A 13,997-nucleotide genomic window follows, 5' to 3' on the forward strand; every position below is an offset into this window, starting at 1 on the left:
CGACAGGCGTCCCGTCCGTCCAGGTACAGCAACGAGCTGCGACACCAGCGACACCATCCCCATCCCATCAGCAACTGAGTTCTGGTCGTCGCCGGCAGGACCCTGGATACATGCAATTTCTCACAGACGGCTGTACGAACCACAACATTAATACGACAGCCTGCGAACCCACTGCTAAAGACACGCGCGTAGGAGAACCTTGTCCCGCGTTCGCGACCGCGGACCGCGAACATACGCGAGTCTGAGTCTCTTCGAGCCCGCCTTGACACCTGTCGCCGCGGTTTGATCATCTCGAGATGTCTCAGCTTCCTCCGCCTCCCCCTCCCGGCTGGGGCCCGCCGCCTCCCCCTCCCGACTCGGCGATGCCCCCTCCGCCTTCACAGCTACCTCCTCCTCCTGGTGCGCCACCACCGCCGCCCCCTCCAGGCTTTCGACCAAGTGCGGACCCCCACACCGCGAAGTTTGAGCAGAAGAAGAAGGAATGGCTCCGGCTACAACGGAATCGTTTCGGCGAGAAGCGCAAGGGAGGGTTCGTGGAAACGCAGAAGGCTGATATGCCCCCTGAGCATCTACGAAAGATCGTCAAGGACATCGGCGATGTGTCACAGAAGAAATACACCGCCGACAAGCGAAGTTACCTCGGAGCTTTGAAGTTCATGCCACATGCCGTCATGAAGCTGTTGGAAAACATGCCGATGCCTTGGGAGTCCGCAAGAGAGGTGAAGGTTCTCTACCATGTGAACGGTTGCTTGACGCTTGTCAATGAGATACCCCGTGTGATCGAACCCGTCTTCGTTGCACAGTGGGGTGCGATGTGGGTGATCATGCGGAAAGAGAAGAGTGACCGGCGGCTGTTCAAGCGGATGAGATTTCCCCCATTTGATGACGAGGAGCCTCCTTTGTCGTGGTCCGAAAATCTCGAAGACGTTGATCCACTGGAGCCAGTCCAGATGGAACTGGACGATGAGGATGATGAAGCCATCTTGGAGTGGTTCTACGACCATAGGCCGCTCGATGATACGCCACACGTGAACGGCCCCAGTTACAAAACGTGGAATCTCACGTTACAGCAGATGGCCAACTTGTACCGTCTCAGCCGGCCACTCATATCAGATGTCTTCGACAAGAACTACTTCTATCTCTTCGACCTGAAGAGCTTGTTGTCGGCAAAGGCGCTCAATGTTGCCCTTCCGGGTGGCCCGCGGTTCGAGCCCCTGTACAAGGATATTGATCCCAACGACGAGGACTTTGGCGAGTTCAATGCGATTGATCGAATCATCTTCAGAAACCCCGTTCGCACCGAGGACAGAGTTTCATATCCATACCTGTACAACTCTCTGCCGCGAAGTGTGCATTTATCTTGGCATTCTTACCCCCAGACTGTCTACAGCAGGACGGATGACCCGAGCTTGCCTGCGTTCTACTTCGACAAGACCATCAACCCGATCTCGTCGCGTGATGTTGCTCCGAAGAACCTCAGCCTCAGCCATGAGGATGAGCTGTTTGGCAAAGGTAACATCGAAGAGGATGAGGATGAGGCCTTCACCCTGCCGGCCAGCGTGGAACCTTTCCTTGTTGATGAGGAACTTTACAACGATGACACCGCCTCCGCGATCGAGCTGTGGTGGGCCCCGTTCCCCTTCGACCGTCGTTCTGGTCGCATGGTTCGTGCGCAAGATGTCCCACTCATTAAGCAGTGGTATCTTGAGCATTGCCCGCAGAAGCAACCTGTAAAGGTTCGAGTGTCATACCAAAAGATGCTGAAGACCTATGTCCTGAATGAGCTCCACAAAAAGAAGCCGAAGGCGCTCCAGAGGCAGAACCTCCTTAGGACGCTCAAGGCTACCAAGTTCTTCCAGCAGACAACCATCGACTGGGTTGAAGCAGGTCTTCAGGTCTGCCGACAAGGTTTCAACATGCTCAACCTTCTCATCCACCGCAAGAACCTCACATATCTTCATTTGGACTACAACTTCAACCTCAAGCCTGTCAAGACCCTCACGACGAAGGAGCGGAAGAAGTCTCGTTTTGGCAATGCATTCCATCTCATGCGTGAGATTCTGCGTCTTACTAAACTTATTGTCGATGCTCAAGTGCAGTACCGTTTGGGTAACATCGATGCGTTCCAGCTCGCTGACGGTATCCTTTACGCCTTCAATCACGTTGGTCAGCTCACGGGAATGTACCGCTACAAGTACAAGTTGATGCATCAAATCCGAACCTGCAAAGATTTGAAGCATTTGATCTACTACCGCTTCAATGCCGGCCCCGTCGGAAAGGGGCCTGGTTGTGGTTTCTGGGCCCCTGCTTGGAGAGTCTGGCTCTTCTTCATGCGTGGCATCATTCCTCTGCTCGAGCGCTGGCTAGGCAACCTGCTTTCGCGTCAGTTTGAGGGTCGCCACTCCAAGGGTGTCGCCAAGACAGTGACGAAGCAGCGTGTTGAGTCTCACTTCGACTTGGAGCTCCGAGCGTCCGTCATGGCTGACCTCATGGACATGATGCCTGAGGGTATCAAGCAGAATAAGGTGAACACGGTGCTGCAACATCTTTCTGAAGCATGGAGGTGCTGGAAGAGCAACATCCCGTGGAAGGTCCCTGGCTTACCTGCCGCCATTGAGAATATCATCTTGCGCTACGTCAAGTCAAAGGCGGACTGGTGGATTTCAGTTGCGCATTACAATCGTGAGCGAATCAGGAGAGGTGCTACGGTCGACAAGACGGTAGCCAAGAAGAACGTTGGCCGTCTCACGCGTCTCTGGCTCAAGGCGGAGCAAGAACGTCAGCATAACCATATGAAGGACGGCCCTTACGTCTCTTCTGAAGAAGCTGTGGCGATTTACACAACCATGGTGCACTGGTTGGAATCTCGCAAGTTCTCTCCCATACCTTTCCCCAGTGTTTCCTATAAGCATGACACCAAGATCCTGATTTTGGCTCTCGAACGACTACGCGAGGCATACTCAACCAAGGGCCGTCTCAACCAGAGTCAGCGTGAGGAGCTGGCCCTCATTGAGCAGGCATATGATAGCCCTGGCACGACTTTGGAACGCATCAAGCGGTTCTTGCTTACTCAAAGAGCTTTCAAGGAGGTCGGCATCGACATGAACGACAATTACAGCACGATCAATCCCGTCTACGATATCGAGCCCATCGAGAAGATCAGTGATGCGTATTTGGACCAATACCTCTGGTACCAGGCCGATCAGCGGCATTTGTTCCCCGCGTGGATCAAGCCATCAGATTCAGAAGTCCCGCCCCTTCTGACTTATAAGTGGGCTCAAGGCATCAACAACCTGCAAAGTGTCTGGGTCACCGAGGATGGCGAATGCAACGTCATGATCGAGACGCAACTGTCAAAGATCTATGAGAAGATTGAGCTGACTCTTCTAAACTCTCTGCTTCGGCTGATCATGGACCACAACCTGGCAGACTACATCACCGCAAAGAACAACGTCACGCTGACCTACAAGGACATGAACCACGTCAACAGCTACGGCATGATTCGTGGTCTTCAGTTCTCCGCGTTTGTCTTCCAATACTACGGCCTGGTCCTCGATCTTTTACTCTTGGGGCCTCAGCGAGCGACCGAGATTGCTGGTCCTCCTCAAAAGCCCAACGACTTCCTCCAGTTCAGTGATCGCGAGACTGAGACAAAGCACCCCATTCGTCTTTATACCCGCTACATTGACAAGATCTGGATGTTCTTGAGATTCACAGCGGACGAATCGAGGGATTTGATCCAGAGATTCTTGACCGAGCAGCCTGATCCCAATTTTGAGAATGTCATCGGCTACAAGAGCAAAAAGTGCTGGCCTAAAGACTCGCGTATGAGACTCATGCGGCACGACGTTAACCTTGGGCGAGCAGTTTTCTGGGATCTGAAGAACCGGCTGCCGCGCTCTATCACGACCATTGAATGGGATGACACATTTGCCAGTGTCTACAGCCGAGACAATCCCAATTTGCTCTTCTCGATGTCTGGATTCGAGGTTCGCATCTTGCCAAAGATTCGGAATCAGAACGAAGAATTCCCGGTCAAGGACAGTGTCTGGTCTCTGGTCGATAATGAAAGCAAAGAGAGAACAGCGCACGCCTTCTTGCAGGTGACTGAGGAAGATGTTCAGAAGTTCAACAACCGTATCAGGCAGATTCTTATGTCGTCTGGATCGACAACGTTCACCAAGATTGCCAACAAGTGGAACACCGCGCTTATTGCCCTTTTCACTTATTATCGCGAGGCAGCGGTGTCGACAATTACCCTTCTCGACACCATTGTCAAGTGCGAGACCAAGATCCAGACCCGTGTGAAGATTGGTCTCAACTCGAAGATGCCATCGCGATTTCCACCAGCTGTCTTCTATACACCGAAGGAACTTGGAGGTCTAGGTATGATTTCAGGATCACATATCCTGATTCCAGCGAGCGACAAGCGGTGGTCGAAGCAGACTGACACTGGCGTGACGCACTACCGCGCTGGTATGACACATGACGAAGAGACTCTGATTCCAAATATCTTCCGATACATCATTCCGTGGGAGTCAGAGTTCATCGACTCGCAGCGGGTATGGACTGAGTATTCTCAGAAGCGACTCGAAGCGAATCAGCAGAATCGCCGCCTGACCTTGGAGGATCTAGAGGACTCTTGGGATCGAGGACTACCCAGAATCAACACGCTTTTCCAGAAGGATCGAAGCACCCTCAGTTTCGACAAGGGATTCCGTGCAAGAGCAGAATTCAAAATCTATCAACAGATGAAGAGTAATCCGTTCTGGTGGACCTCCCAAAGGCATGATGGAAAGCTTTGGAATCTGAACGCGTACCGCACAGACGTGATCCAGGCTCTGGGCGGTGTCGAGACCATTTTGGAGCACACACTCTTCAAGGCAACAGGATTCCCCTCTTGGGAGGGTCTCTTTTGGGAGAAGGCTTCAGGCTTCGAAGAAAGTATGAAATTCAAGAAATTGACGAACGCCCAGCGGTCCGGTCTTAACCAGATTCCGAATCGTCGGTTTACCTTGTGGTGGTCACCTGTAAGTCGCACCTCTTCCTGTCGCCCACAAGCCATCATCTTTCCTTTCGGATAACCTGTCATGAGATAACCTGTCATGAGATAACCTTCCAGTGGGATAATCTCCATGGGGATAATCTCCATGAGGATAATCTTCATAAGGATAACCTCCCAATGGCAATGAACGTACATTATGCTGACTCTTACTGTAGACCATTAACAGGGCAAACGTCTATGTTGGTTTCCAAGTGCAACTCGATTTGACCGGCATCTTCCTCCACGGTAAAATCCCGACGCTCAAGATCTCCTTGATCCAGATCTTCCGAGCCCATCTGTGGCAGAAGATTCATGAGAGTGTCGTTATGGACTTGGTAAGTTCATTTCTCCTCCATTTGCGATCTATAGTTATTAACCCATGCACAGTGCCAAGTTTTCGATCAGGAGCTCGAGTCACTGTCCATTGAATCGGTTCAGAAAGAGACGATCCACCCTCGAAAGTCGTACAAGATGAACAGTTCTTGCGCTGATATCCAGCTTTTTGCGAGTCACAAATGGAACGTGACCCGGCCTTCAATGCTGTTCGACACCAAAGATGTCATTGAGCCACACACGACGAACAAGTTCTGGGTTGATGTCCAACTGAGATACGGCGACTACGACTCCCACGACATTGAGCGATATGTCCGTGCCAAATACCTCGACTACACAACGGACAGCATGAGTCTATACCCTTCTGCAACTGGCCTTATGATCGGGATAGATTTAGCATATAACCTGTACTCCGCGTACGGCCACTACTTCCCGGGTCTGAAGATGCTCATTCAACAAGCCATGGCCAAGATCATGAAGGCGAACCCTGCCCTTTATGTTCTCCGTGAGCGTATTCGGAAGGGTCTTCAGCTGTACGCTTCTGAGAGCAATCAGGAGTTCCTGAACTCGCAGAACTACTCCGAGCTGTTCAGCAACCAGACCCAGCTGTTCATTGACGATACCAACGTGTATCGTGTTACCATCCACAAGACCTTTGAAGGCAACTTAACGACCAAGCCGATCAACGGAGCCATCTTTATTTTCAACCCGAGGACCGGGCAATTGTTCTTGAAGATCATCCACACGAGCGTCTGGGCTGGACAGAAGCGTCTGGGCCAATTGGCGAAATGGAAGACAGCTGAAGAAGTTGCTGCTCTTATCCGATCGCTGCCGGTAGAAGAGCAGCCGAAACAGCTCATCGTCACTCGCAAAGGCCTTCTTGATCCTCTGGAAGTGAATCTACTCGACTTCCCCAACATTTCCATTCGGGCGTCTGAATTGCAATTGCCGTTCCAGGCTGCGATGAAGGTCGAAAAGCTGGGCGACATGATCCTCAGAGCGACGGAACCCCAGATGGTGCTGTTTAACCTCTACGATGAGTGGCTCAAGAGCATCTCGTCTTATACCGCCTTCTCACGTCTGATCCTGATCCTGCGTGCTCTGCATGTCAATATGGACAAGACAAAGCTTGTCTTGCGTCCTGACAAGACAGTCGTTACACAGGAGCATCACATCTGGCCAACTCTGTCCGACGAGGACTGGATCAAGGTCGAGACGCAACTCAGAGACCTGATCTTGAACGACTACGGAAAGAAGAACAATGTCAATGTCTCCAGCTTGACAAGCAGTGAGGTTCGTGACATTATCCTTGGTATGGAGATTTCTGCTCCATCACTGCAGAGACAGCAAGCTGCGGAAATCGAGAAGCAGCAACAGGAGCAACAACAACTTACTGCTGTCACTACGAAGACGCAAAATGTCCACGGGGAGGAGATCATTGTCACGACGACGTCTCAGTTCGAGCAGCAAACATTCGCATCCAAGACCGAATGGCGCACACGAGCCATTGCAAGCTCCAACCTGCGTACTCGCTCCAATAACATCTACGTCTCTCCCGTGGACAATGATGCAGAGGAGATCACGTACGTCATGCCGAACAATATCCTCAAGCGATTCATCCAGATTGCGGATCTGCGTGTTCAGGTGGCTGGGTATTTATACGGGTCTTCACCACCCAAGTACGACCAGGTGAAGGAAATCAAGTGTATCGTCTTGGTTCCTCAGATTGGTGGCCTGCGGAACGTTCAACTGCCTCAGCAGCTTCCTCAGCACGAGCTGTTGAAGGACTTGGAACCCCTCGGCTTGATCCATACCATGTCAGGCAACGAGTTGCCCTACATGTCTGCAGCAGATGTCACAGAACACGCTAAGCTGCTTGACGCTCACAGCGAATGGCACGAGAACAAGACGCTTACGGTGTCAGTATCCTTCACGCCGGGCAGTGTGTCTCTGTCCGCATGGGCACTGAGTCCCCAAGGCTACAAGTGGGGTGTGGATAACAAGGACCTGCAAAGCGACCAGCCGCAGGGCTTCACCACGACGATGGGCGAGAAGCGCAAGCTGCTGCTGAGCCCGCGATACCGAGGTTTCTTCCTGGTTCCCGAGACCAGTCAGTGGAACTACAGCTTCATGGGCTCGGCGTTCTCCGGCCTAGAGAAGAAACCTGTCCGTGTCAAGCTCGATACCCCGCTGCCGTTCTACAGCGATGCGCACCGGCCAGTCCACTTCCAGAGCTTTGCTGAGCTGGAGGACATCGGGGTGGACAGGAGCGACAACTTTGCCTAAGCGAGCTGACTATCATTTGTCTTGTGTGGACAAGTTTTCATGGGCATTTTGCAGATGGTCTGAATCACGCATACGGCTGGGTCTGGACCGTCGGCCCTCCGGGCCCGTGGATGAGAAAAGGAGGGAGCAAATGGCTGAGCTGGCCAGTCTCCCAAGGGGAAGAAACGCGGAGAGGGAAGCTCCGCCAGACAGGCGAATTTGGGATCGAAGGAGAGAACACAATGCGCGAGGTTGAGTCTGGCCGGCCTTGCGTTCCCATGCTGCCGATCGCCTCCTTTGCTGTTTTGGAGGCAGAATTCTGGGGCACGGGGTGTGGTTTTACGGTCACCCTTTGGTAATAGGGGTAGTTGGTGACGCGGCGTTTCCGAGGGCATCGGCGAGGCTGTGTTTTGTTTCCCTTGTCTCGAGGATGAAGAGCCGAGATTGTACTGTACAAGATGTATGTGATGTGATATACTCAAAAAAGGAGAACAAGCAGCCTGCGAAAGCCATTCAATATTTCATGTTGACCGTGTCTATGTCTAGATCGTTAGCCATGATCCTGCCATTCAAAAAGCGTGCGCTGAGCACCGTCGCCTACTCGTGTTCCAGCCATCGCCATGCGCGCCAGCCCCGGCTGCCAGGGCAGCGTTTCTTCCGTGCCCTGGCATGACGTTGGATCCAGCGCCTCCAAGCCTGCAACCCGACCCCGTAGTAAAAGAACGAGCTTTTTTGTACTTGTACCTGCATTGGCGTGGCGTGGGGCTTGGGACGATCGCACAGGAATAAGCGACCGCGGAGGCCGCATGAGCCTTCCAGAAGCAGTCAAGCAGGCCCGTCGGTGGGCACGTGCTCGCTCCCGTCGCACCGGCGCATGCGCCAAATGGGCCCGCGTATTTTCTTACCTTGTTTTTTGGTCTTTCCTTCCAAGCTGTGGCACTCCGGGTCGGTGTCCCCTTTCTGCTCTGCTGCTTGCTTTTTCCGAGAGCTATTGGCTCTGTTGAGTTGTCACCTTGTCAAGGCTGAACAGGCGCCGGGGAAGGCGGCCTTACCGTCGAGGGAACGATTGGCCCTCCCGGTGGGGATTGATAAGTACACCGGGCGCAGACTTGAGCCGGAGAGGGGGGTGGAGGGGACACATGGCTAGCAGTAGGAGAGCTCTCCCCAGAAAAGAAGCTGTCTGGCGTATGTAATCATTTGTCGTGGTTGATTTGAAATTGCAGAGCTTCATGCATCAATGCCTCGTCGGGCATTTTTCTAATGTTCCTCTGACAGTCCGTAGTCTAGATGCGCAAATGTGTGTACCGTGCAGTAGTTGGAGTCCTAGCTCTCCACATAGTACAGTAGCCTAGTCTCCAGTAGACCGTTCTCGTTTGGGTTAAGGATGGCGGTCGACGTTGACGATGCCTCATCCGGCTAGCATGGCTGTTGTACCTGATGTAGCTCCCTGGAGTTTCTGCTGCTATTCCGGGGGACAACGTTGCACGCTCAGGGTCAAGCATTTCTTGGTAGCTCACCTGGTGGGAGCTGTCAAGACTTAGCTCCCATTACCTGGAAATTTGTAATTGGCTTTAGGATGAACTTGGCTGTCCAGTCGCAAGCCGTGCTTCGAGGTCCAAGATCAGCGTAGAGGGAGGGTGCCCATGTATTCTGGTCTCGACCCTCCCACTCGGCGGCGGTGGCGGCTTCTAGCAGCAACAACGGCGTCAGCGGGTTCCTGTGTTAGCCGCAACGGCTGTTTCTGTGAGGCTGAACCTAAAAAGGGGAACATCGGCGCGCGTAACAGTGGGAGGTGGGAGGTGGGCATCCGCCGTACCCGTGACCGTCCCGCCAGGACCGCAGCTCTCTTTCCACAGGGCTGGGGACTGAACACCAGGCTGCGCGGCTGAGTGGATATCACCTTGCGCCGCGTTATCGGGAGTGCGTGTATGTACACACGTACACACGTACACACGTACATCATACATACATACATAGCATGCATGCATGCGTCGGTGTGGCTGAGGAAGTGATCGTCGCCAAATTTCCCCACGCCCCAAACTCACAGCCGCAGCGCACCCTACTTGGGAGGATTGCGTTATGGTTACGGACCAGCGGGCGCAGGTACGCTGGGTGGCTCAATATCCATCTCGCAGTTATTTTGCATAGACCATCTCGAATTACAAGGCCTGCGGGCAATTTCCACCCCTGCGGTGGTTGTTGCCATGTTGGTGATGGTGAATGATGTCGAGAGTGGTGGCGGCGTGTGATCTTTTTGTCGCCGTTACTGTGGGAGGCCGTCGAGATCGTCCCGCAGCCGTCAGCCAAGCGATACAACCTTACTGTGGTTCCCCTTGCCGGTACCCGCTTGACGTCCAGACAGACACAAAGTCTACCGGGCATGGGAGGCATCTGTGCATTTCGGTCGTTTCGGTCAGATTCGAAAGTTTATTTCGCCCTGACCCCCTGCCTCGGTGCCTGAATATCCTTGCCTCATTAGCTGGCAGCTGCAATTCGGTAGCGATCCGCACGGATGCATGCCATTTGGGCGCACGCGGATCGGGCTGAGTACCGCCCAGGACACTCTAATTGTGCAATTTTGATTCTGATCTGCCTTCTAGAAGGAAGTCGGCGAGATCCTGAGGATGCGAGTACGCAGTATTCTGGGTAAGGCACTTATGCAAGGGGCCAATTCCGCGACGCAGTGCACGGTATTTCTACAATTCAACCTCTAGGCGCCGGTCCTCCTCAAGGTTTCTGCACCACGTGCGTGTCAAAAGGGCTTGTATTTGGTTTCGAAGGCAAACCTTGTCTTGTCAAGCCTCCATGGCAAGGCAAATATGGGCAGATAATTTTCGATTAGCTCCAAAGAGCCGAGTGATCTGGGCGGCGAAGGTGTGTTGCTGACGATCAGGAGACACAGCGGGCGCCCTTGGTTGGTAGAGGCGCGGCCGGAGTTTCGGCAGTACAGACTCCTCGCTGCTTCCGAAGTTGTGTGAATGGTGCATTGCCCCTAGACGCGAAAGAGACCAAAAAAGGGGGGGTCATCTCTTCTCCTGGGGTCCATTGTTGAATTGGGACAATAAGAGGCAATCGATATGGTTTGAAGATTTAAGCTTACTTGCCAGCGCACCGTTCTCGAGGCATGTGGAAGATTGATTACCCTCAGAGCCAACCTGCCTTCTTAGGGGCGATGAACCCGGCCAGCCGCCACGTTGAATAGCTTTCAGAAAATTTATCCGCTTCTCTGAGCGTCCATTGTTCAAGGGTGGTAAGTCAGTCCAGCGATGCTGGTGATGTTGGAGAGAGTCCGGCGCGGCCTAAATGCCGGACCAATTGCCCAATTCCTCGGGCTGGCCTGTCTTGCGCCTGGGTGATGAGCTCCTGGGTGCTGAGCTGTTGGGTGCTGGGACGGGGGCTCCGGGGAATTGACCAGGTGACGGCTTGGTGGGTTCACCCCGTTCACCCCGTCCACAGCGGCGCTTGCTCTCTGAACAGGGTTGGACCATCTCGGATGATCTGCAGAGTATTTGGATTGTGTTTGATGCGCTGGTGCATGTGTCAGAATGTCGACACAAGTCGGCAAGCACTGCGGTGGGCGAGCAAGTGACTGAGACGACGGGGATCAGTCCGTGAGAAAAGGTTTTGGTGGGGATCCTCCGTCCTGCTTTCCCTTTTCTCTTTGCCTTTTGGCAGCTGATGCTATCGCCAAAGCAAGCTGTTGAATCTAGGCGGGCAGATCGCAGGGGGTCTGCATGAATCCCGTTGTGGTCGGGGGGGGCGGTTCGGCGGTAGGGCTGAAGAAAGTTGACCTCCCCTGGCTTGGCTTGCTCTGCCCTTGCGATTTCTGCTGTCGGGGTGGCAGTAGCAGTGCGTGACGCATCTGTTTAACGTTGAAAGGATGATGCATCATTCCCCTTGCTCGAACTATTTTTGGTGGTCGGTGATCAGCTCTTCCGGGCCCCTCTTTGGTTGCGAACAGGGGACCGACCCATAGTGTGGGATCATCGACTATCGACTGGCGGGACCCCATCAACGGGCAGACCTACATTGCGTTGACCTGCTAGACCGCGGGGATGCCGCCACAGCTGGCTGAGGTTGAGAGTGGGGGTTAAGTGACGATGACGATGCAGATGCAGATGGATGCAGATGCAGACGATAGCTCGCCCAGAGTATCGGCAATGTCCAGCGCAGCCCTCGTGTCCAGGCGAAATACGGCAGACGCCTGATGTCCATGCTCATGGGGCTTCCAATAGCACACGGGAGCTGGTGCCAGATAGAGTTGGATCTTGCGATGATCCCTTGCCCACTACGGCCCATGATGCCACTGTCGTCGAGTTGGACCTGTCACCCAGATTTTGTGATCCATGTAAGTTATCCCACCAGGCGGTTCAGGCTGAGGTAGCATTGCATATTGCCGTGTCTCCGGAGTAATTGGTCTTCTGCACAGCCGGGTCAATCAGTTGCTAGTCAGTGATGAGTAAACAGATGACAGCTCTGTGGTTCATGCTTGGTGCTTGGTGCTCGGTGGTCGGTAGCTCTGTTCTACCGTGTGCCCGTCCTCTTGTTTTGGTGCATGTTCTCGCGCGGCTTCCTATTTGGTCGAGGAATACGGTAGGGTAAAGGTGCAGATACGGTAAGTTCTAAGTTTGTATGTATGTATGTACACAGCAGGTTGCGTCATGCACATCGTGATCGTGTACTTGCCCTGCCCTGTTCTGTTCTGCACTTGCGCTTGCGCTTGCACTTGCACTTGCACTTACTCACTCCTACTCTTGCGTGGGTACCTGCCTACCTAGATAGGTACCCTGCCCGTCTACACATTGGCCCCACGCTGGCGGGTTACCTTGGTAGTCTAGATACATGACATGGCCTCCAACCTTGCAAGACACAAAGGTAAAGGTGCAGGTGCAGGTGCTGCTGCAGCTGCATTCGTGACTGATATTGCCCTTTTCGGGGGTTGCTGCCTCGCGAAACGGAACAGCTTCCCGACTTCCCAACACATCCATACGTAACGTCTCTTCTGTACTAGATAGTCTAGGTGGGCAAACAAAGTCACGCCGTCTGGCTCTGGCTGGCTGCCCGTTTCCTCGGACGACTGCCGTGTTGGCCAAGTCCCAAAACCTTCCTCCCGTTGACTATTCTGTCCCATTCTTCCTTCTTCTGAAACATATCCCACCGGGCCCAGTCCCAGTCCCAGTCCCAGTCCCTGGCAACGCCTCCTTTTGCCATCATCTTTCCCCTTCAACAGCAGCAGAATGCCCCCTTGGGACCACAGTCAGACGCCTCGGCCGGACCCTCTTTCTCCCTCGCCCTCTCCCTCTCTCCTGGCGAGGGTGCAACGGATGCCAATACCGGGCCAACTTCCCCTTTGAGGGCATCCCATGGTTCGTCCACCACCATGTCCTCATGCACATGTCGGCAAAACTGACGATGATAATCCAGCAGGCCGGTATCAGGTGGAACTGCACCCTGCCCACAGCCCCAGCTGCTGCTCCCCTGGATGACGCTAGAAGCTGCCTCGCCTTCCAGAAGAACCAGCACACCACTATTTGCAGTCCCGCATAATCCAGCTTTTAATTGCCAGGTCCCGTGAAACGCGTTTCCTTCATGCAGATCCCTGCCTACGACCCCAAACCGCTCCTTGCCTCAGCCCGCGCCGCACTCGCCCAGTCGCCCAGTCGCCATGATGGCCAATGCCAATCCCAAGCTTGCAAGCGCGCGAAGGGGCTATCTCTCCTCCCGCAAGACGCTGCCATCGGCTGTTCACAAAATGGGTCCATGGAGGATCAAACCGTCCACTGCGGATCTGACAGCATTGAATCGCGCAATCTTGGAGATGCCGACAAGCAGGGGTGACGATGCCCCCTGCAGTACTCAAATGAGACCCCCCCGGGCTGCTCGGCCAGAACTCTGTTTGCCGGAGCATTGTGCTGTGCTAGGAACCTCAAGGTTGCTGCTTTTACCACCACTGCGATTGTGACTGCCATCGCTGCTGCCCGTGTGAGGACGAACACTTCCGCGTCATGAAAACAAGTGTTCGAGGCACGCAGGAACGCACGGCGCTTTGCAGTGGATGGAAATGACATTTGAATCCCCATCAAGTATCATTGGCAAAAAAAAAAAAAAAAAAAAAAAAAAGCACCGAAAGGGGGGGATGAACGGATAGGTGCGACCGAGCGCCGTGTCATCCCATATTGGGCACACAGTAAACAACGCTCAGATGTTGCGGGACCTACTCCTTACTACCTGGTCGTCAATCGGCGCATCCTCTCTGCTCAGCGGCTTCATTCCATCCAGACCACCGGCAAGGTAGGGCCGACCCATCCTTGATCGCGGTTCTGTCAAGCTTGCTCCATACCCAGCACTCCAGGGC

The 13,997-nt window shown here is 53.8% G+C and overlaps 1 protein-coding gene across 1 annotated transcript; it reads left to right on the forward strand.

Annotated features, from left to right (window-relative positions):
• Positions 1-296: 296 nt before the first annotated feature.
• J7T55_011176 (pre-mrna processing splicing factor 8) lies at positions 297-7,663 on the forward strand (the record flags this gene model as incomplete). The annotated part of the gene is made up of 3 exons (XM_053135585.1): positions 297-5,030; positions 5,221-5,379; positions 5,450-7,663. The coding sequence occupies 3 exons, from the start codon at positions 297-299 to the stop codon at positions 7,661-7,663; spliced, it is 7,107 nt and encodes a 2,368-aa protein (XP_052986815.1).
• Between the last annotated feature and the right edge of the window lie 6,334 nt (positions 7,664-13,997).

The sequence above is a fragment of the Diaporthe amygdali genome (assembly GCF_026229845.1).
Source record: "Diaporthe amygdali strain CAA958 chromosome Unknown NODE_56_length_267093_cov_64_804720, whole genome shotgun sequence".
Lineage (NCBI taxonomy): Eukaryota > Fungi > Ascomycota > Sordariomycetes > Diaporthales > Diaporthaceae > Diaporthe > Diaporthe amygdali.